This window comes from Dasypus novemcinctus, chromosome 21, assembly GCF_030445035.2.
Source record: "Dasypus novemcinctus isolate mDasNov1 chromosome 21, mDasNov1.1.hap2, whole genome shotgun sequence".
Classification (NCBI taxonomy): Eukaryota; Metazoa; Chordata; class Mammalia; order Cingulata; family Dasypodidae; genus Dasypus; species Dasypus novemcinctus.
Window position 1 is genome coordinate 61972125 of NC_080693.1, and position 24629 is coordinate 61996753.

Genomic DNA, 24629 nt, shown 5'->3' on the forward strand with positions numbered 1-24629 from the left:
TAATCCTTTCATGTCCCAACCCCTTAAAAAAAATTTTTTTTAAAGATTTATTTATTTCTCTCTTCCCATCCCCCCATTGTCTGCTCTCTGTGTCGATTCGCTGTGTGTCCCTTTTAAAATTTAACTAGGGTATATCTAATACAAAAATTTAACTCCTAGCCGTGTGATGACATAGCAATATTCTCTAGCATTTACCCCATGGGGCAGCAGATAAAAACAAGGTGGTGATGTACCAAAGATGAGGCATTACTCTAACAAATTTTCTCCCAAAGAACCCAATACAACTACCTTCTTCGCCATGGACCTTCCCATCATAATTATTGATCAGCTCCTCAATGAAAGTTTCATCTTCTTCTTTCACTTCATCTCCCATATAGGGAATATTGCACAAAACTGTCTCGTCTTCTACCTGAAATCAAACCAGAAGTGAGTCATTCCATGAAGCTAGAATGCATCTCATCTTTCCTGTTTAACAGATTCTTTGCCTTTTGTGCCTCAAACTTCTAAAAATGCCTTTAGTCACAAAGTTTCCTTCATTCTAAAGATCAGCCATTTTGTTTTGCCAACACAACCTCAAATGGAAGTTAGCCACACTACTCTCAAGAGGAAAAAGATTCAGTTTAACTACTTGCTGATACTAACTACCATATGTTTAGCTTGATACTAACAACGATATTTCTACCAAAACCTAGACTCTGACAGTATGCATATTTTTCAGTGTTTTCATCTGCTATCTTACTTTATCCATAAACTTTACTGCAAAATAGGTATGAATATCACTCAAACAACAGTCTAAAAAGTCTTCAATTCTAATTCTTTGCTTAAGTGGAGACAGATAAATGAAAAGGAAGGTTTCCAAGAATATGATTTGCAATATAACTGGACAACTATAAAACTTTTGACTATAACCTGCCCAATAATAAAAAATTATAATTATGGTTTATGCCTATCAGAGGGAACCTAAAGTTAGCCACAGTATGGGTTATGGATATTTCCTGGAAGTAAACAATATTAAAGGATTTTTTTTTTTTTTTTTTTTTTTGGCTCAAGAGAATATAATCATCCTCAAATCCCCAAGTATGAAGTAGAATTACTCTGAAATTTTATTCTAAGACAAGATTCCTTTCTGTAATCCTATTTCAGTTACCAGTGTTGCTGTCACCAGGCAAATAATAAGCAATGGCAGTATTTAGAGAAGACTGATTATCAGACTCACAGACAATCCTAGTGAGAGTCAGCATAAAAGCCCAGATAAAAGGATTGCGGATCCATGTGCAACTCTGTTATCTCAATTGCTTTCAGAGCATCTTGTCTTTAGGGGATTCAGAAAGGATTGCTCCATCAGCAGGGAGTGCCAACCTGTTTAAGCCTTGGGTCTGATTTAAACTGCATTTAACTACACATAATGTTACAAAACTGGGCCAAGGTAGTAAAAGAAAATTGGAGTCTTGTCCAGTTTCATTCATTTAAAGAAGAACCAGAGTTAATTCAGAAGTATACATCAGGGAGCACAAAATCTAACAAGTTATAACAACGTACAATATGTATGTTTTAGAGTAAATAAGTTATAACAATGTCCTACACTTCATGTCTAAATTTTGTTAAGTACTCCAGCAATCTTTACCCTAAAAGGAGTTCTGGCATATCAACATAAGATAATCAAATAAACAAAGGAATAAAAAAATAATAAAAAATCTTTAAGATTTAAAAAAACCAAATAAACAAAACATAAGATAATCATACAGTTTAAACAACCATCACAGGGCTTTCAACGCATACCATAAAGTTCTGCTGGAGAGGAGACCAGGAGTACATGATGGGAACCAATGCAACTGTGTTCAGAGACCGCATCAACATATGTTGGCTCGCAAATCCTGGGAAAATGCTCTCTATGGTACACTGAAATATAAGCAATGGCATGGAGAGGAAAAGATAACCACACAACCCAAGACAGAAATGTAGAATCCTTCCAAAATGATCCCAAGTAGCCTTTTAACTCTTACAAATTAATCAGCTGAGGGTTTTGTAACAATCAGCTCCTAAAAGGAACCCCTAGACTGTAAACCTGTGAAAAGCAGGAACTGTCTCTTATTCACCTTTGTTTCCTCTACAGAGTCCAGCACAGTGCCTCCCACCCTCAACTGATGTTTACTTAACCTAAAAATGTTGGTCTCCTTAGGGTGTACATAACAGCAAAAGGCCTCTGAAAGTCCTAGGAGATGAAGGTGAAGATGATAGATGCTAAGACAGTGGACATCAAGTCAGCTGCATGAGTAATGGTAACAGTACAGTAAAGTAGTACAGAAATAAGTCATATTTTGTTTTGGGAAAGACAATCAGTCTCAGTATACTATCTGCTTTTTATATTTAAAAATATATAAATATATTTTTAGGAGGCACTGGGGATTGAACCTGCAACCTCATATGTGGAAAGCAGGTGCTCAACCACTGAGCTATACCTGCTCCCCTAAAAATAATACCTTTTTGAACTACAATGCTCTTTTTACACTCCCAATAAAGGGTATTTCTTCCCTTTGATCAATATACTTCTGTCTATTATTCAAGGCACTGCTTTCCCAATATCAAAGTGTCTGGTAAGCCAAACAAGGTATAAGAAGATTGCCTTGCAGATTGAATGCAGAACCCAAGAAAGTAGATAGTAAATGTTTTGATTTTCTAAGATCAACTCATGATTATAATCACTAACTGTGGAGAAAAATAGTTGAAAGGGCTCCTCTTAAGCTATAGATTTACCATTCTAATTTGTTCAAAGTTGGCTCTAATAGCTTTATTCATTATCTATACTTATTTATTTTCTATTGTCACAAATATAGGAAAGAAAACTTTAGCTGAAGGAATAGAAGAAGGCTGAGCTTAGACAAAGTACCTTTTTGAGGAAAGGATGCCCACTCACAGGCTTCATCAACTGAACAGGTTGAACACGAAGCTTCTTCCATTCTTCATTGAGGATCTGGGTTTTTTCTTGAACCTTTGCAAAATTTGCCACATACAGAGCCTAGCAAAGCCAAGAAAAAGACTGTTAAGATATCAAAAGAACACTTTTTAAAAATCCACATCAGATCAGTATATTAAAATATGTACTCGGGAAGTGGATTTGGCTCAACTGATAGAGCATCCACCTACCACATGGGAGATCCAGGGTTCAAACCCAGGGCCTCCTGAACCGTGTGGTGAGTTGGCCCACATGCAAGGAGTGCACCCCATAAGGAGAACTGCCCTGCAGGAAAAAGTGCAGCCTGCCCAGGAGTGGCGCTGCACCCACAGAAAGCTGACGCAGCAAGATGACACAACAGAAAAGAGATACAGATTCCTGGTGCTGCTGACAAGAATATAAGCGGACACAGAAGAACACACAGCAAATGGACACAGCGAGCAGACAATGGGGGGTGGGGGGTGGGGAAGGGGAGAGAAATAAATTTTTTTAAAAAAATGTACCCTTTCACTTGGGAATTAGTTTTTACCTTTGCACCCATATTTGCCTGAAGACGTTTAAGTTGTCGAAGTCTCATATATTCAGATTTAACTTTTCTTTTCCAATAAGTGATACATTTGGAAGTTGGGGGATTTGGTATATCCATTTTGCTGTAATCTAAAAGACAAATTAGGAATAACATTGTACTGCCTGGAAATGAAACACTCCTAAAATTCAAATAAACAGTCAATTATCCTTTTATCTCTATTATTCTTAAAAATATTAATGTAGAGAACCCCAATACATGATTCCAATAAAAAGCTTCAAATTAAAATCTTTCACACTGGCCATTCCTGATCTGGTTACCAGGGAGCTTAGCCTCCGTCTTCCTGAGGTACCCTTATTTTTAATGCAGTACTTATGAAGTTCTCTCACAGGTAAAAGAACTTGGATGACTTGGAAATTTGGGAGTCTACTCACTACCCTAAGAGAAATATTAAGCAAAAATGAAATTACTATTAAAGAGTTTCCGTAAAGACTCCCTCAGCTACAAAACTGTACCCACCAAATTGCCTACATTTACCAGATGCCCAGCAATAAAGGTAGGATGTGACAACAGCACAACCTCATCTCTATGTTAGCAACAAGACATATGAAAATATAATACTGCAAATCACTTCTTCTCCAGTATTTGAATTAAGGTTCAAAGTTTGAAAGAAGTATTTATTGTAAATCACACTACCTACCTCACAAATGCACGGGTAAGTGTCAGATTTTATGATGTGCCTTCTGTTCTTCAGAGGAATGGCAAGACACAAAGGCAAAGCAAAATTCCAGCTTTTCAAAAGAGAACAGACAGTGGTTTTACTAAGTCAGTAGAGCCTATTTAGACTCTGATACCCTTAGTAGGATGCTCTCCTAGAACTAAGAAGACTCCAGAGGTCTCTGCTAACACTATTTTTGCATGTAGGTCAGGCCCCAATAATCCTTCAGGACAGCCCTTTATTTTATTAAATTCTATCATTCCAGTCCTTTGTACAAATATATTCTCACAATTAACAAGTTAGCAGTGCTTTTCTGATCCAATTTCTAGGCTCAACCAGTATGTCCCTCAATTATATTAATGAAAGAGCAAACATTAAATACATGTATAAATCTAACAACACCTACAAGGTGATGTCATTACTTCTACATTAACTACTTAGGTTTTTTAAATTTCTAAAAACATTAAAGGAGCTTTGAAAGAGCCAAAATTTGAAAAAGAAATTAGAGTTTCTTTTTTTTTATTATAGATTTCCTACAAAATACTTTTTTTCTTTTGGAGTTTAATATCATACCTCTAATGAACTATCTTTAAGTTACCTATTTTTTCCCAAAAGAAATCACAACACAAGCAAAACAGCAACATTTAACCCACCATCACACATAGGCTACAATCAGATCATGATTATAATATCCCATGTGCTAGACTTTCAAAGGACTATCCATGATGTACCATTGAAAGAACCGGATGGGTCCATGTAATGCTATGTTAAATTTGGAAAATAAATAAAGGAAGGAAGGAACAGCAAAGAAGCAGAGACTCACTGTGTTTACTATTAAGTCAATGAAGTAATTCAAGCCCTGGGAAACAGAATTCCCTGTAATTTAAATATTATCTCTCTGGGAAACAGAAGTTGAAGAATTTGAACCTCTAAATGCTAAGGTTCTGGGTTTTAAAAAAAGTAAGCAGGCTTAAATTTCTTTCCTCAAAACTAAATGATCTCTCTTCGTCCTACATCCTTAAATGCTTCTTATTCATCTACATGGAATGGAGGCCAAAAGAGACGCTGTTCAAATGATAAAACTATTTAAGAACATACTCTACATTCAAATGTACATTAAGTGGTTGCTCATATAATTTATGCCCCAAAGAATCTTAATAATAGTCTATTCTAGGTAATGCAAAAATGGTTTGAATTAAAGACAAAACTGCCTCCCTTGGAAACCTTAGGTCACCCTTACTGAGACCCAAATTGCCCAAATATTGTATAATCAGCAGATTACAACTCAGTGAGATGTCATAACCTCCCTTTCCTTTGGGAACTCATTTCCCTTTTTTGAAATAGTAAGTTCAGGGCTGGTTGAATGTAATCCATACCTGTTCAAAAAAAATTTTTTTTTGACATTTTTATTTTAGGCTGCAAAAATGAAAAAAAAACAAACAACAACAAAACAAACTTGAAATAGGCTTGTTAAATGATGTAAATTCCTCCTTTTTAGGGAAGCAGAAGGTAGTCCAGTGCAGGTACCCTCGGGCCACACACCTCCTGCTTCACTGCTGCTTGTACCCTCCTGAGCTTGTTCCTTCTTGCGGTCATAGTCTGGGTCATTTTCCTCATGTCCTTTTTCTTCCCTTTCCTCATCTGCTTCTTCATCATAATCATCATCATCTTATTCAAGTTTTCCCAGTAAAGTATAAAAACTGATCTTGGAATTTTACATTTATGTAAAAAGTGACCAATTTCAAAGTCTGCAACAAGAATAGCTTCAGCAGCAACATGTAGATCTCCACTCTCCGGAGCTTCAAGAGCAGCAAAAAAAAAAAAAGTAAAGTCATTGGAAATGGTTCTAATCATGGTACCAACTATCCCAAATCCCTTGTGTTTCTGCTGCTTCTTAATGGTTTTCAAAGTGAGATTCTTTCCTTTTTTCGCTTCTTAATGGTTTTCAAAGTGAGATTCTTTCCTTTTTTCCAATCTATCTAACACCCTGTACAATTCATAATTTCTGGTCGATCAAAGAAAGGAAAAGGGATCAGAATCATTTGGTTCTGACCTCATCCTATATGTCTTTGTCAACACTTCATCTGTGAAATACTCCTTGGGTCCAAACTCAAAGTCTCTGACAAAACTCATAGGCTGGCTTTCAAGAACTTCAGAACAGGTTCCTCACATTCCTGAACCGTATCAAGGAGCAAGCCAACATTCTTAAAAATAGTTAACCAAAATTCAAGAATTCCTTTGGGGTCTTCTTTTTCTTCATCCTTTTTCTCATCTTCAAGCTTGGCCTCTTCTTTCAGTTCCTCCAAAATTTCATCTTCCTTATCTGGATTCCATTCACATTCTTCTTCCATAGGATCATAACTTGCATTGATGATCTCAAATGGCTTATCAAACAGAGGTTGAAAGAGAGCACTGTATTTTCTTTCAAGATCATGAACTGCTTCATAGAATTTGGCTTCTATCTGTGCACATTTAACTTGAAGGTTTTTGAGGGCATTCACTTATCTTTTAACTACCCTAGGCAAGCTTTCAATTTTTGAAATAGTTCAACTGTTGGTGTTTCTACCAGACCATCAAGTTTTTCTTGAAGGGCTGTAAAAATTTGAGGATTTGCATCATTTGAACAGTCAACTGATGTGCTTTTATGTTTTTCTTTACAAGTTTCTTCTACTTCTACTTCTTTCTTTCTTTATTTTTTTTTTTTTAAGATTTATTTATTTATTTAATTTCCCCCCCTCCCCTGGTTGTCTGTTCTTGGTGTCTATTTGCTGCGTCTTGTTTCTTTGTCCGCTTCTGTTGTCGTCAGTGGCACGGGAAGTGTGGGCGGCGCCATTCCTGGGCAGGCTGCTCTTTCTTTTCACGCTGGGCGGCTTTCCTCACGGGCGCACTCCTTGCGCGTGGGGCTCCCCCACGCGGGGGACACCCTGCGTGGCAGGGCACTCCTTGCGCGCATCAGCACTACGCATGGCCAGCTCCACACGGGTCAAGGAGGCCCGGGGTTTGAACCGCGGACCTCCCATATGGTAGATGGACGCCCTAACCACTGGGCCAAAGTCCGTTTCCCATACTTCTACTTCTTTAATATCATCCAAATCTTGATCAAGCTCAGACTGTTCTTTGTTGTCAATGTCTGCCATGTTGTAAGAATTCCAAATATTGGTAGCTAGTACAGGGAGCCTGGAGGCCGAAGCTGCATAGGCAGTGACTTGGGGTGGCAGTAGGAGCTCAATATTTTTTATTAAGGAAAGAAGTTATAGCTGAATTGTGACCTCCTATAGTCTATCAAAGGAGAAGATGACAGTAAACACATAGAATGGCACCATTTCTCATTGTAATCAAAAGTTTTACCTGGCCAGAATATATACATATATACAAAAAATGCCACTGAGTTTTAACCAATCACAGTGTAAAATAAGCCACATGTCCTCCTTTTACAATTAAAGTGATATTTGAAGCCCATGTGTCCCTGGGCCAATATTTATTTCACTTGGCTTTTTAATGAGTTTTCAATATCTCTAAAAGTTTATTTGGCAGTTGGTCAGTCTCCACAGAGTGTATGAGGAAAACATGACATAATGTTTGGAACAGATAAATGTGACTAAAATAAACACCTGAAACAGTGTTCTCACAGTAGCTGGATCCTAACCAACTATCACTTCAAAGATTTTTTAAAAGGCAAATAAATAAAAAAGCTCAGCATTCACTAGAACAAGTTTGGACACGTGGTTCATTAATCTTAGGCAAAGAAAATGACACAAAAAACACTTTATATGTCTACTAGAGCTATTCTTTAGTTACTTGCAGATGAAAAAAAAAAAAAACACCCACTTATTTTCTATTAAAGTACTAAGCTAGTACTCAGGAACCTTTTATTCTGTTCACTTATATATTGAACACAAATTCCAAAATAGATGTTTTGGCTGAACAATTTTAAAAATGAGTCTTTAGATAAATAGCTCTTATAACTCAATAAGACTACAAACCACATAATAAAAATGCAAAGAATTTGAAGACAATTCACCAAAAGACAAAGAATGGCAAATAAGCACCCAAAAAGATGCTCAATATCATTACTAATTAGGGAAATGCAAATTAAAACCACAATGAGATACTATTATACACCCACTAGAATGGCTAAAATAAAAAGATCGATAATACCAGTTGTTGGTGAAGATGTAGAGCAACTAGAATCCTAATATACTGCTGATGGGAATACAAACTAGAGTTTGCTAGTTTCTTATAAGATTAAATATATACACCTCCATACAATCAGACACACAATTCCTATTTATCCAAGAGAAATGAAAAGCTATGCCTCCACAAAGAGTTGTACACAAATGTTCATAGCAGTTTTATTCATAAAAGCCAAAAACTAGAAATAATCTAAATGTCCAGGATTGTTGAACGAATACAAATTGTAGTATATATATACAATGTATATACTCAGCAATAAAAGAAAAGGAATGGTGCCAATTCATACAACAATACATCTCAAAAGCATTATGCTAAGTGAAAGAAACCAGACACACAAAATCTATATACTCCGATTTCATTTACATGACATTCTTTTGTTTTTTAACTTATTTTTTTAAACAATAGCTACACATTTGAAATTCCTGGGCCCTGTTCTGCACCCAGTTGTAGCAATAATAGCCTGTATCTTTTTTTTTTTTTTTAAACTATTGTATTTATTTATCCCCCCCAACCTGGAGCTTGCTGTCTACTGTGTTCATTCACTGCATGTTCTTCCATGTTTGCTTGTCTTCTCTTCTCGCCTTCTCTTTAGGAGGCACCGGGAACCAATCCTGGGGCCTTTCAATGTGGGAGAGAGAGGCACTCAATCACTTAAGCCACCTCAGCTCCCTGGTTTGTTGTCTCTCTCATTGTTGCATCAAACCCGGGTCCTCCATATGATAAACCAGAGCTCAATTGCTTAAGCCACAGCCACTTCCTTATAGGAATTCTGTTATCTTTACAACTTTTTTGGTAAATGTAAAACTATTCTAAAAAATAAAGTTTATTTTTAAAAAGATTACTCATTAAAAATAAGAAATGGGAAGCAGACTTGGCCCAATGGACAGGGCGTCCACCTACCACATGGGAGGTCCGTGGTTCAAACCCTGGGCCTCCTTGACCCGGGTGGAGCTGCCCCATGCTCAGTGCTGATGCGTGCAAGGAGTGCTGAGCCACGCAGGGGTGTCCCCCGCATAGGGGATCTCCATGCACAAGGAGTGCGCCCCGTAAGGAGAGCCGCCCAGCACAAAAGAAAGTGAGATCTGCCCAAGAATGGAGAGCTGACACAGCAAGATGACACAACAAAAAGAAACACAGGGGAAGCGGACTTGGCCCAGTGGTTAGGGCGTCCGTGTACCACATAGGAGGTCTGCGGTTCAAACCCCGGGCCTCCTTGACCCATGTGCAGCTGGCCCACGCACAGTGCTGATGCGTGCAAGAAGTTCCCTGCCACGCAGGGGTGTCCCCCGCGTAGGGAAGCCCTACGTGCAAAGAGTGTGCCCCATAAGGAGCTGCCCAGTGTGAAAGAAAGTTCAGCCTGCCCAGGAATGGCGCTGCACACACGGAGAGCTGACACAAGATGACGCAACAAAAAGAAACACAGATTCCCGAGCCGCTGACAACAGAAGCGGACAAAGAAGAACACGTAGCAAATAGACACAGAGAACAGACAACTGGGGAGGGGGGAGGGGAGAGAAATAAAATAAATAAATCTTAAAAAAAAAAAAGAAACACAGATTCCTGGTGCTGCTGATAAGGATAGAAGTGGTCACAGAAGAATACACAGCGAATGGACAGAGAGCAGACAACTGCCCGGGGCGGGGGGGGGGGGGGGGGGGGGCGGTGCGGGAAGGGGAGAGAAATAAATAAAAAATAAATCTTTAAAAAAATTAAATAAATAAAATAAAAATAAGAACTATCTTCTTTACATGTCAACTCTCCACAAGAAAATAGCTTCCTTGTCTTAGGGGCAAGTTCAGTGTCTTTGCTACTTTCTATTTTTTAACAAATAATTTTACTAACCATCGGGTTAAGGAAGGCTTCTGTGGCAGCTGGCATGGTAGGTTTTTAAAATTTTACATCTCATTCTTTCCTTTTTAATTCATGATGGAGTTTGAAACATGAGTAGGGAGTAGGGGTGAGCCTATACCTGCAAAGAGCTCTAGCAGACACATAATTTCAGTCATTCAGGTGATCACCAATTTCATCAATGTTCCCATTAAAATCAACTCTGACTAGGTACACAGCCTGGCAGATCCCTCAACTGATTATTAAGTACATTTTTAATGTACTTAACCCTCCCACTTTTCCAAGGTATTTATATTTGTTCTCAGTTTGAGCTGCTGGGCACTATACACATAGAAAGAACCTTACATAAACCTGTGACCCTGAGTTCTCTTTTAAAACAAAATTACTGCACTAATATTTTCTTTCACTGCTTAATTAAAGGAATCAGGTCAATTGCAATTGAGACAATGGTGATAAAAATCAAAGCAGGATTAAATTTTAAGACTCAGAGGAAAATGCTGGCTCTTAGGCTATACAATGCTGATTCATAAGAGTTAACAAAGCAATCTCCTAACAGGCTAGAACCCTACCTTGGTGGTTCTGTACTAAACAAGCACAAAGCTTAATATTTAGGGACAGTTACTAGACATTGTATGTCCTCCCATGGCCCACTGGGTGGACTGGGGGAGAGTGTAAACTATAATATAGACCATTGACCATGTGGTGCAGCAATGCTCAGAGATTTATTCACCAAGTGCAATGAATGTCCCATGCTGATGGAGAAGGTTGTTGTTATGGGAGGAGTGAGGTGAGGGGGATGGGGGGTATATGCGGATCTCATATTTTTTAAACGTAACATTAAAAATAAAGACAAAGAAAAAAAATATTTAGTGACAGCTCATTATGATTCAATAAAAATAAGACTGTTTACTGCGTTTTGAATCAAGGTATTAGGGCATGTTTATTAGAGCATACCGGAGGCACTAAAGGCCAACCATCAAATAAATAACTCACGACTTTAAGGTTGAGGCACTGAAGTCTTAACTAATGATTGACTGACAGACTAAAGAAGTAGGAAAGAACCCAATATAGTCTGGACAACACACACACACAACAAAAACCTTGGGACTTTCCATAATGGAACAGAGAAATCACTCTCCATTTACCTTCCCTTCATTCCCAATTTATCTGACTTCTTGGTCTAATTATCCTTACCTTCCTTCATACTTTTTCCCTCTCTCTTTTACCTTTAGTTTAACTACCCTATGCAGAAATGTAATGTATTCTTAATGTTGTCTCACACCTTTTGGGAATTGCTGGTGAACAAATTAGTAACAAATTTTTTAAACTTAGCCAAAGATGGGGGAGGGTAAGGGGGATGCGTTGGGTGGGTGGTTGAGAACATACTTAATGAAATGATTGTTACATGTTTCCTTGTAAGACACAAATCACCAGCAGGGACTGTTACCAATGGGCCTAAGGAAGCTGAATGTTTCAGATTCGAAGAATTAAATAGACAAAACTATTTTTTTCAAAAAGATTTATCTTCTTTTATTTATTCTCCCCCTCTTGTTTTTTGCACTCACTGTCTGCTCTATATGTCCATTTGCTGTGCTCCATTTTGTCTGTTCATCTTCTCTTTGGGCACCACCTGAAATCTCCCATGTAGGAGAGAGGTGCTCAATGCTTGAGCTACCTCAGCTCCTTTCTTTGTTGGTTGTTTCATCGTGTTTCCTCTTTGTTGAGTCATCTTGTTGCAGCTGGCACCCATCACCTCCAGGAGGCACAGGGAACAAACCAGGACCTCCCACGTGGTAGACAGGAGCGCAATCACTTGAGCCACATTCACTTCCCAAAACTATTTTTAATATTTGTTTAAGCAGCATGCTAATTCAATGGCCAGTATAAGAGAAACAAATCCGACTATATTTTCTCAACTTTTGCATTCTTACAAAAGTCTTCTTGGGAGTAAGCTTTCATTTGTAATTTCAAGCTCTTTATTCTAGGACTGTTTCAAAATACATTAAAGAAACCATCATAATGAAGCAGTCATTTACACCTCAGGGTGTTTAAAAGCTGTGCCTTAGCAGCATGTTCCTTTGGACAGTTAGTTGCAGAACTAGGATCTCCATCTCCTGATTCTCAGTCTTGGGGACCTTTCCACTATTTATTCATTCAACAAATATGTACTGTCCACTTATTACATCTCTGGCACTGGTTTTAGGTGTTTGGGGTAGGTACATCGGTGAATAAAATAGACACATACCTCTGCTTTCCGGCAGTTACTACACACTGTCTGTGATACACACACTCAGTGTAAACCTTGACAATAACAATATTATTACACATTTATAGATCCTCCTTTCCTCTACTGTTTGTTTGTTTTAAAGGACGTCTCTCCTAATACACACACATTCCTCTTCTATGTAAGTAAGTAATCTTTGGAATCCTGGGGATTCCAAAGCTTAAAATAGACAAACTCTCACGGAAACCTCAGCTAGAGTTAGCACCTCCTCACCTTGGAAACTTCATTCAATACAGTTTCCTTTAACTTGAAAGCTCGTGGAGGTGGGGGGTGAGGGGGATTTTTCTGTTCAAGATCGTGGCAGGAAGAGATCCTCGTTTTCAAAACCATCCTCGCACACAATTTGTTCGCCTACCTCGGCTCCTTTCTCTCATCCTCACTCCTCCAGCCCTAACCTAGGTATCTAGGCTACTCCATTTACAATTCGATACTTCACCTTTCGAAAGCTCACCCTCCGTACGCTGCCGAAGCACAACCATCCTTCCGAATCCCTTACCCCTCCCCGCCCCCGAAGCAATTTCTCGGTAGTCACTTTTCACTGAAATAAAAGTTTTTCCCCACATTTAGTAACAGGCAGATTCCAAACACAACACCTTGTTTTTGCTTCAAGGCGCTTTCACTTTTACTATTTGGTCCTCGGGAGAACTCTGGGGGAGGGCAGGGATCCGGACGAGACCAAACGCGGAGGGAGGAACGAGGCCTCTCCCTCGGCCCGGGACTCAGGTGGGGCGAGGGAGGCGCAGAAGGTGAGGAGGCACCCACGCTCCGGGCCAAGCAAATGCAGGAAGAGCCCCTCCGAGCCCGAGACGCCTCACTTGCCTCACCCTAGCCCCGGCCCTGCTCTTACTATCACCCCTTCCTCAACAGCTCCCCGAAGCCAACGCAGGCTGAGCCTCCAATCTCAGGCCCTCCCTCGCACAGCCCCAGGTCGCGGAGTCGGCCCCCGTAAGGCCCCCGCAGGCGCCACCGCCCAAACGCCCCACAGGGCGCGGGGGCCCCCGCCCACCCAGCCCTCCAACGGGCTTCCCCAAGCCCGGCCCGCCCCCGCTGCTCCTCCTCCCGGACACGCCGCCCTCCGCGCCCCAGACGCTGTCTGTGCGGGGGGCGCCCTAGTCCCGTGGCCCCCTTTCCCGCAACCCTCGGAACGGGTAGGGGGCGCACCGCTGGGCCCGCCCAGGCAGGCAGTGTATCTCCGCTTCTTCCCAATTTCCTGATCCCTTCGTCCCTCCCTCCCCCAAGGCCCCGGACAGCCAAGTGCCGAGGCTGGGCCCCACCGCCCGGCGGGGCTTGTTTACTCACTCACCCTCCATCCCGAGCCGCAGGGACCCGCCGCCAGGACGCCTGCGCGCCGCGGACCCGCCCCCGAGCCGCGGGCCCGCCCCCGAGTCTCTTCCCTGCGCGTGCGCATTGCGCCCCTGAGTCCTGCTGCTCCATCCGCCCGGGCATCCTTCGCACGTTTGTCGTTTGACGCCAATGACCAGGACTCCAGTGTCCGTGGTGGTGCAGCGCGACGCCAACGGTTTCCAAGGCAGAGCTGTCCAGGGAGAGGAAGGGTTCTGGGGAAGACTCTCGCTGAGCCAGTAACATCTTCCAGAAGACCTTATCTGGTAGTCGCACCAATACGACACTCTGGTCACAACGCGTGTCTCCCTGCAGCATTTGACGCCAACCTGGAACCCCGTAATACTGTAGCTTCATACATAGCAGTACGCCAAGTACCCGTCTGTGAGCTCTAAGTTACACTTCTTGCTTCATTTGCACCTGACTTCTAATTCTGTCAAGTTTTTCCAGTCACCTCAATTCAGAATGAAGACCTTGTATCAAACTATTTCCCTATTAGTTACAAACGGAAAAATAGGATCTTTACAGGGGAGAAATCTGGCAGATATCACCTTAACCAAGTGATCAAAGTTAAAATCAGTAGAAATAAGGCATATTCTTAGGTACTTCCCAATATGTTACACTAAGAAGGGTACAAAATCACTTCCTCAATATATTTTTTAAAAGGCACAACATGAATTTAATCATTAGAACACATCAGACAAACCCCAACTAAGGGGCAAGCTTCAGAATAACTGCCCAGTGCTCTTCATAAGACTAAGAAAGGGCAAAGAACTGTCCCAGACTAGAGGAGACTGAGGAGACATGACAAAAATGTGATGTGTAGGCAAGCAGATGTGGCTCAAGCAATTGGGCCCCCATCAACCATATAGGAGGTCCAGGGTTGGATGCCCAGGGCCTCCTGGTGAGGGCAAGCTGGCCCATGCGGCGAGCTGGCCCATGCAGAGTGCTGACCTGTGCAGAGTACTGCCCCACGCAGGAATACTGGCCCATGAGGAGAGCTGGCACAGCAAGATGATGCAACAAAAAAGAGACACAGAAGAGAGATAATAAGAGACACAGTAGATCAGGGAGCTGAGGTGGCACAAGAGAATGATCGCCTCTCTCCCACTCTGAAAGTTCCCAGGATCAGTTCCTGGAGCTGCCTAATGAGAATACAAGCAGACACAGAAGAACACACAGAGAATGGACACAGAGAGCAGACAATGGAGATGGGGGGGGGAGTAAATAAATAAATAATAACTAAATCTTTTTTTTTTAATGTGATGTATGACCCTGGATTGAGTCCTAGTCTGGAAAAAGAACAGGAGTTCTTTTTCATAATGATGAAATTAGCATAAAGTTTATAGATTAGAGTTTTATCAACATTAATTCCAATATTTATAATTGTAGTATGGTTATATAAAATATTAACATTTGAGGAAGTTAGGTACCAGAACTCTGTGTACCATAGTTACAAGTTTGTTTTGTATGTGGATAGCCAACGCTCAACCACTGAGCCACATCACCTCCCCAGAGTTGGTTTTTTCATTTGTTTGCTTGTTGTTCATTTTTTCTTTGTTTATTTTTAGGAGGCACCAGGGACTAAACCAGGGACCTCCCATGTGAGAGGCAGGCACCCAACCGCTTGAGCTACATCTGCTCCCTATAACTTTTTTTGTAAGTCTGAAATGATTTCAAACTATAAAGTTAAAAATTAAAGATTAAAATACAAAATAATAATGCCTTACATTTATCTTAAAGTGAAAAATTACAAAAGTCTTTCATATCCATTTTTTTCAAATAATCGTCATCACAACCCTATGAAATAGGGCAGACTTCAGTTTTACACACAAGGCTAGACAGGCATAAAGGAGTTAAAAGACTGCCCTTGAGCAGATATATTGTTCTGTTGGGTCTTAAACTCAGGTCTCTAGATGACATATTCATTGCTCTTTTCCTTGTATCAGAAACTTTGACTTTGCTGTTTTACCCTCACACCCATCTGATCAACTACCAAATCAAGGCAAATAAATATTCCTTTGTATTTGCCAATACCAATATGCAATAATGTTCCTTTCCATTCCCTCTGCCTTCTAATAAGAGGTTCTCAAACTTAGCTCACATCGAAATCACCTGGGAGCTTTAACAACCATTGCTGCAAGGTCCCCAACCCCAGAGAGTCTGAATAATTTGGTCTGGGATATGGCCTGGGCTTCAAGAGTTTTAAAAGCACCCCAGCAGATTCTAACATGTAGCCACGTTTGAGAACCATTGTGTTACCGGATTTAATCTAGGTTCTTGGCTGTGCTGCCGGAAATGGATTTCAAGAGCACACTGGGTGAGTTAGGCCAGTAACTTATTCAGGCAGGGAGGGACGAGAAATGGGAGAAAATAACAGATTAGGGTCCCAATTAGAAAGGAAGGGGCTGAAAAGTGGTTAAGCGGGCTGATTTACAGACTACAGTTCCCCATTATAGGTTATAAATTCCTAGGTTTACTTGAGTGGCCTCATGGCAGAGGAAAACCTGCGAGAGTGGTGCGCAGAGGGCAGGATGGGTCCGCAGGTGAGGGAACGCAGGAGAGAGCAGTAGTTCAGGCCTTCCAGGTGGCTTTTTGAACTGTTAATTATTCCACCCCTTTGCTAATGGCAGGGTCAGAGTTCCAGCATTTGCTGTTTTGATTGATTACCCCACCCATCAATCCCTTATGAGGGCCCAATGATAAAGTCCTTGGGGAATATCCGGGGCTTCTCCTGGCTTCCAGAAGAAGTCTTTGCTCTGGATGGCAGGATCTTGGGGGTGGGGGTCTTCCAGTAGCCACCTTGGGGGTTACTGATGTCCACGTGGACTCTCTGCCAGGTTCCAGATCTATCTGTTGATTCCCTATCTTAGCAGCCTGCCTCAATTGTAATACATAAATAATGGTTGTAAGAAAGAAAATGAATTTTCTAAGGAGAGGTGTTCAGAGAATTTGAATGTCAGGCGAAAGACTGGTGAGAGATTTGTGAATCATCAACATATTAATAGCTGAAGTCCTGGGAGTGGATAACATGGCCTTAGGAAAGACTGTCAAGTGATAGGAGAGATGCAAAGAAATTTTGAGATGAAAAGGGAAGTATAGTTACAGAAATATGTTGAGGTAGAAAGGAAGGAAGGTAAGGAAATTTATGCCAAAGGTGCAGATTAGAGTTGTGTGGCCCAGTGCAAGCTCCACGCCCTCTCCAAGACTTCCAGCCTTCATGAATGTTCCAGACACTTCAAGTCCAATAGCACTTTATACTCAGTACCATGCTGTATACCCATTTAATACCCACCATAATACCTGGCATAGTCGTGAGTGACCTCAGCTACTGTGGATGGAGCACAAGAACTGTCCAATAAGCCCAGTCAAATCACAAAGTAATAAGAAGTAATAAATCATCATTGTTTTACGATGCTTAAAAAAAAAAACCTGGCATAAGACTGAACACAAGGCCTAGTAATCCCTGCTCACTGAAGGAGTATAAAAACAACTTTCTGCATCACCAATAAACTTGGAACTCTTGGGAGAACTTTGTTTGCCAGTTGGTTCCTCCACATTGTAATGGGAGAGAATTTTTCCTGAGAGGAAGTTCTTAGCTGAGAGTTCCATGTGGAACCTTTGTTTGGCTAGCTCTTCCCCTACAACTCTTTATTTTCCAGCCCTTTAGGTCTTTGTCCTGTAAATTCGTAGAAAAACTGTTAGGAAGTTGTCAGCAACTTTCGAAAACAGTACCATCACCCCTGTCCCACTCTTCCCCACCCCACCCCCAGGCAGTTAATGGGAGAAAGGAATAACTGTGTCACTCCTGGCTTCCAGTTGCTCATCTTGCTTTTAAACTGGAGGCCTCTGGGGCTAAAAGAAAGTGGACAAAGTGTGCTGAGTAGACTACTAGGGTTGGTTCTTTTTCTCAAAGTTCTCTATTGCGGAAAAATAAAAATTATGTGTTTAATTTCTGAAACCCGATGCCTGATTTGCCTTGGCGGTCATTCTTCCAGCTTGGCCAAGAGTCTAGCAACTCTAGTATACTGATTAATATCAGCTCAACTTGCTCCCTGGAGAAGAAAGGCATATTTACTTGACCATTTTCTTAAATCCTTTTTTAATTTGCGTGCATTTGGCATGATCTTATTGGCTCTGACATGCTGTATTTCTAACCACCAGTCCCAAGGAAGGCTCAGGGAAGACTGTTTTGCTCTTTGCACTCACATCCCCATCACAAAGTGAGATTTTGTTCAATGCAGTGATTAGAAATGACATGAACATGTTCCATTCCTTCTGGGATGGGTGAGTACTAAGTGTACTTTTGTCCCCTGCTGGTCCTTAGGCCACTGACAGAAATGAAAAGAAATGACACTTCCCAGAATTCAAACAGCGCTCTCTGCACTCTCCCTTCTTCCCTTCTAACCTGAGTCCCCTTTAAACTGTGACTCCTGTCCCATTCTGCCCCTCCCCTGGGTAAAGCCCACGAAGATAGCAGACAGCCATTTTCCAAGGGGATACAGAGGCCTGAGGAAAGGTTGGGCCCCAGACAGTTCCTGACAGGGAAATGTAAACACAGCTGTGGGGATGGGAGTAGAACAAACTAGTTCCCTCTCCCAGTTCCCACCCAGAAGCAGGGAAAGGCCACCCTGTCTTGAGGCAACAAACAACAAAACAAAGCAAAGCACAATCTAAAAGCCTGCAAGAAGGTCACCAGAAACTGGGGCTGCTGCCCAGGTCTTGGTGGGGTCAACTCAAGTGCCAGACCCCTCCCTGAACACTTAGAGGCAAAGGCAGATCCAAAGCAAGTCCAGGTCTGGGCATTGCTGAGCCTGGAAACATTGCTCAATTTCAAAGCCTCTCCACTCTCGGGCACTTTATCCTCTGATTTCAAAAACCCAGTTTTCTGCCCTAGGTACTTAGTTCCTGACCCCTAGTTGCTTAGGGATTATAATAACGCATTCAACTCAGCAAGTAAGAACAGGCCTATAATAAACCCTTGTCCATTGCTGTTGGAAATTTAAACTCTGAGCCTCTGAGCAAAATATCAGGAAGGGCCTACTGGGCTTTTGTTAATTACGAAATAATTCCAGCAGGAAGGGACTTACTCTTTTGCGGATTACTTGGGTGGGGTTCATGCCTTGATTTGCACACACTTTAAAAACTCCAACCCCTTAGACAGGGTAGTGCTGCCCACTCTCTCTCCACACGGTTAAGGCAGTGCCTTCACCCCACAGGACATGCTTTTGGCACAGCCTGCCTGGGAAGTAGTCTTGACTGGGTGAACAGCTAATGAGCTGTGTTTCCTTTCTGGCCATCAGGGTCCTCAACTGTAAAAACAAAAAGGCAGAACTAGAAAAATAATAACAGCCTTCACATACTGAGCACCATTACATGCCTGGCACTGTGCAAAGTACCTTATGGATCCTTTCATTTTATCTGAAATCGGCAATATCTTATCCCCATTTTACAGCCGAGAAAACTAGAGCTTCAAGAGATTCTGGTCCTATGAGTCTTTACTTCAATAATAAAAAGTTTAAACTTAAAAAAAAAAAGAGAAGAGAGAGACTCTGGAACTTGCCCAAGGTCATCCAGTTGGTAAGTGGCGTGGCCAGGGTTTGGGCCCAGTCAGTCTGAACCACTTCATTATACCTCCTCCTTTCTCTGAGGTTTTCTAGTTCTGACATCATGATTCTGGATTCTCTCCATGGCTCTTTGCTCTCACCAGTGGCGCCAGTGAGAGAAACATCTTTGCGACTCTAGTCTGCAAGTTCAGAGGAAAACAGTTCCTGAAAGTCAGGGGGCTCCGTACTTCCTCTGTACTGGAGATGCCAATCAAAGCTGGACACTCAACAGCCCCCTGTATCAGCAGGGCACAGCCTGTGTGGAAGACAAACAAATCATAACCAGACAGGAAAGGGGAGTTCCCCTTGGTTGGTGACTTCCTCTCCTCTCTCTCCTGGCTTATCAGCAGGGCCCCACGCTGCTGACGCTAAGACCCTTTCCATCCCACTGTGGCTAGGATGAGGCGCCAGGCTATAGAGACCCTTTTGGAAAAAGAGAAGTGGCCACTTTACCCACAAATACATCTAGAGGTTACATCCATGGTACTGTACGTAAGGGAAGAAAAAGAAGTTATATTTATTCATACATTTAACAAATTACATTTGGCATTCCTGTAATCACTAGACGTGGCACTGGGTGTGTGCCTACATTTCGTGCAATCCTGTGAGAAAACCTGGGAGGTAAGTATTGTTTACAGAGAAGGACATTGAGGCTCAGAGAGAGTGACAACAGTGTCCATGGCCACACGGCTGGTAAGCAGCAGAGCTGTAATTCAAACCCATGCTAGGTCTGTCTGACTGCAAAGTCTGTCTTCTCTTCAATAAAAGGAGTGTTGTGGAGGGTTAGGGTTTAGCTCAGTGTCTGCTTCCCACATACGAGGTCCTGGATTCAATCCCCAGTAACTCCTGAAAAAAAAAAAGGAGTATTGTGTAATGAGAAGAACAAAACTGTGAAACTGGAAAGATCTCAGAATATCTTGGAAATGTAGTTGTCATAACCATATGTGTAACATATGATTGCAGTAATTACCATTACTAGCATGCTTACTAGTGCCAGGCCTTGTGCCAGGTGCTTTACATGTATTATCTCTATGACTCAGTGAAATACATGCTGTTAACCCTATTGTTCAGATAAGGAAACAAACTCTGAGGAGTGAAGTAGCTTGAGCAAGACGACATACAGCAAAACAAATAATGGAGCTGGGAATCAAAGCCAGGTCTACTCAACTCCAAAATGCATGCACTTAACCACCAAAGCAATAGAAATAATAATAAGTAATCATAATAAGCATTGACTGACCATGGGCCAAGTACTGTTCTAAGTGCTTTATATCTTAAAACTTACAGTTTGGGAAACGGACTTGGCCCAGTGGATAGGGCATCCGTCTACCACGTGGGAGGTCCGCGGTTCAAACCCTGGGCCTCCTTGACCCGTGTGGAGCTGGCCCATGCACAGTGCTGATGCGCGCAAGGAGTGCCCTGCCACGCAGGGGTGTCCCCCACGTAGGGGAGCCCCACGCGCAAGGAGTGCACCCGTAAGGAGAGTTGCCCAGCGCGAAAGAAAGTGCAGCCTGCCCAGGAATGGTGCCACACACACACGGAGAGCTGACACAACTAGGTGATGGAACGAAAAGAAACACAGATTCCCGTGCCGCTGACAACAACAGAAGCGAACAAAGAAACAAGCTGCAGCAAATAGACACAGAGAACAGACAACCGGGGTCGGGGGGGAGGGGAGAGAAATGAATAAATAAATCTTTAAAAAAAACTTAGAATTTTACCTCCTGTCCCCCTCCCCCCCCTGCCCTCCCCCCTCCCCCTGCCCTTCCACTCCCCTCCCCTCCCCCCTCCCCCCCTCCTCCTCCCCCTCCTCCTCCCCCTCCCCCTCCCTGCTGTTTTTGCTGTCTGTTTCCATTTGCTGTATGATCTTCTCTATTTCTTTTTTTTTTCGGTCTTCTTGTCTTTCTCCTCTAGGATTCACTGGGATTTGATCCTGGCGACCTCTGATGTGAAGAGAGGCTCCCTGTCAATTGTGCCATCTTAGTTCCTGGTCTCTGCTATGCTTCATGTTCACTCTCCCCTTCATCTCTCTTTTGTTGTGTCATCATCTTGCTGTGTGACTCACTTGCATGGACACTGGCTCACCACTTGGGCACTGGCTCACTGCATGGGCACTGGCTCACCATGTGGGCACTCACACGGACATTCAGCTCACCATGTGGGCACTTGGCTCGCCACACAGACACTTGTGTGGGCACTCAGCTCACCATGTAGGCCCTTGTGTGGGCACTTGGCTCACCAGTGGGCACTCAGCTCACTGCGCATGCACCCACATGGACACTCGGCTCGCCGCGCAGGCACTCGGCTCACCACCTTGGCATGCGGCTCACCACATGGGCAATCAGCTTGCCCCATAGGCACTGGCTCACCATGCAGGTATGCTTTCTCTTCTTCTTTTTCACCAGAAGGGCCCAGGGATCGAACCTGGGTCCTCCCATATGGTAGGCAGAGGCCTTATCACTTGAGCCACATCCACTTTCCAGTATTTCTTTTTTAAAATTTATTTTTATTTTATTTATTCCCTCCCTTCTTGCGGCCTGTGCTTGCTTTCTGCTCTGTATCCAATTGTTGCACATTCTTCTGTGTCTGCTTGTCTTCTCTTCTCATCTTCTCTTTGAGAGGCACTGGGAAATGATCCTGGGACCACCAGTGTGGGAGGCACTCAGTCGCTTAAGCCACCTCAGCTCCCTGGAATGCTGAGTCTCTCGCTGTCTCCCTTTGTTGCGTCATTTCGCTGCGTCAGCTCTCTGTGGCACAGGTCAGCTTGCCTTCACCAGGAGGCCCTGGGATTCGAACCCAGGACCTCCCATACGGTAGACGGGAGCCCAATCATTTGAGCCACATCCGTTTCCCATAACTTAGTATTATTATCCCCATTTTACAGATGAGAAAAATGTTACCTTTAATAATATTACTTAAGTTCACATTACAGACACCACACATGTTAAAAACACATGTGCTATTGGTGTCACATTTGCTTCTTATGTGTTAGATCCTTGTCATGTCTAGAGAATAATTTTTATCATAATATCGTGGTTCTGTTTCAGTGTCCATCTAATTTATTAAGGTCTTGGGAGAAAAGATGATATGAAAGGAGACTATAGGGAAGCGGATTTGGCTCTACTGATAGAGCATTCGCCCACCACATGGGAGGTTCAGGGTTCAAACCCAGGGCCTCCTGACCTGTGTGGTGAGCTGGCCCATGCGCAGTGCTGATGCTCACAAGGAGTGCCCTGCCACACAGGGGTGTCCCCTGCATAGGGGAGCCCCACACGCAAGGAGTGCGCCCCATAAGGAGAGCTGCCCTGCACGAAGAAAGTGTAGCCTGCCCAGGAGTGGCGCTGCACACACGAAGAGCTGACGCAGCAAGATGATGCAACAAAAAAGAGACACAGATTCCCAGTGCTGCTGGCAAGAATCCAAGCAGACACAAAGAATACACAGCGAATGGACAGAGAGAGCAGACAATGGAGTAGGGGGAGAGAAATAAATAAAAACACAAATAATTAAAAAAAAAAAAACACAAATAAAAAAATTTTTGAAAAGTTTCTGGTAAAAAGAAAAAAAAAGACACTGTAGGTAAAGCAGGCATGGTCAGGAGGGGGGTAGTGCTACGTGCATGAGGATTCCTGTCTGGTTGCCCTTTGAGCCAGACTTCCTCATTACTTCCTGTTTGGTTCTGCCTAGCAGGCTGGCTTCCATCAGGTATCGTGGAGCAGAGGTTTAGTGCTTAGGCTTTAGCGTCGAGCTGACCTGGATTCAAATCCAGACTCACCCAAAACTAGTCACATGACCTTAGACAGGTTACTTGAGCTTTCTGAACCTGTTTCTTCATCCGTAAAACAGGTTGTGAGGATACCTAATTTGAGTAGTGAGTTTTAAATGAGACAATCTGTATGAAGCACTGAGTATCAGTCCTTGGTAAATGAATGTGAGCACCCCATGTTATGCAACATCCAGGCTCCTGAGGTGGTGGGAGAGGGTAGGAGGGTTCCTGGCGATATGGGATGGTTTCATAGGACAGCTGCGGAGAGCACACCGCATCCTGAGGAATGGAGGAAGGGTGAAAGCAATCCTGGCATCTGGCATTGGGTCCCAACAACCATGAGTCAGCCCCAGGTGCCGAGTGAACAGTCATGCTCTCAGCGCTGCTGGGTGTGTGCTGTGGTCACTTGGCCATGGTCATCTTCAGTCATGCTTGTCTGAGCATTGGCCTTGTGAATCTGGCCTGGCTTCTCAGAAAAACAACCTCTGCCATATGATGTCATGGGTCAGGGAAAGAAGGGGGAAGGAGAATGTGTGTACTTAGTCAGATGAAGCCGGATCCTCTCATTCTGTATCCTTCTTCCCTCCTTTCAAGATCTAGCAAGGAATCAATTATCTGATCTGGAGTGAGAGGGAGGAGGAAGATGATAAATCATAATGGTTGAGGTATGAACCTTAGCATTGAGCAGTCCTGAGTTCAAATCCTGACTTTGCCAATGATCAGCTCTTGGACCTTGGGCAAAGCACTTAACCTCTCTTATCCTTTTTCCCCATCTCACTCATGAGAAGGATAACTCAGATCTTATGGGGTAGAACTTTAAGCAATGTATGCCAAGGGGAGCCAATGTGGCTTAGGCAGTTGGGTGCCCACCTCTCACATGGGAGGTCCTGGGTTTGGTTCCCAATGCCTCCTAAAGCAAACCAGTAAATGCAATGAGCTGACACAATGAGCAGAGAAAGCAAGCAGTCAAGTGGACAGATGGGGGAGAAATGTTTGCCAAGCACTTGGCACATGTGTCAGAGAACACACTATGAGAAACATAGTAAGTCTTCAATAAATGACAGCTATTTTAAATCCCCAGCAGTTGATGAGAAATATGACTTACCCATTTTCTCTGCTTCTTTCAACTCAAGGACAATTTTTTCTTTGATAACCAATCTCTCTTGAGAGGTGGTCAAGCACATCTCAATCTGGAGATGAGTCTGGGGAGAAATGGACTAGTTGTGTCCCTACCACTTTGCCTTCCCTCCCTTAGCCAGCTGACATGCAGGCTGCAGCAATTCTGATCCTCCCTTCTGCCTTCCTTCCCTTTGAAGAAGTTTGTCTCTCTTTCCTGTTGGGAAGGATCAGCCCCTCCCAGCTGGGACTTCTGGCTTCCCAGACCCTGACTCTC

General features: G+C 42.8%; 1 protein-coding gene and 1 pseudogene across 2 annotated transcripts in view; both read right to left on the minus strand.

The window, feature by feature from the left end:
* Positions 1 to 14019, minus strand: part of EZH1 (enhancer of zeste 1 polycomb repressive complex 2 subunit) — a 33694-nt gene extending 19675 nt beyond the window's left edge. Inside the window, exons 1-6 of one of the 2 annotated variants that reach the window (XM_058284292.1) lie at positions 13827 to 14019; positions 4180 to 4270; positions 3483 to 3610; positions 2888 to 3016; positions 1780 to 1899; positions 289 to 409 (exon numbers count right to left, since the gene is read on the minus strand). In XM_058284292.1, the coding sequence (XP_058140275.1) occupies positions 289 to 409; positions 1780 to 1899; positions 2888 to 3016; positions 3483 to 3599 (487 nt within the window). In that variant the 5' untranslated portion in view covers positions 3600 to 3610; positions 4180 to 4270; positions 13827 to 14019. The remainder of the gene's footprint in view (positions 1 to 288; positions 410 to 1779; positions 1900 to 2887; positions 3017 to 3482; positions 3611 to 4179; positions 4271 to 13826) is intronic. The other variant, XM_058284291.2, reaches the window with a different exon arrangement.
* On the minus strand, positions 5995 to 7334 carry LOC101447622 (nucleosome assembly protein 1-like 1 pseudogene; annotated as a pseudogene).
* Positions 14020 to 24629: the final 10610 nt, after the last annotated feature.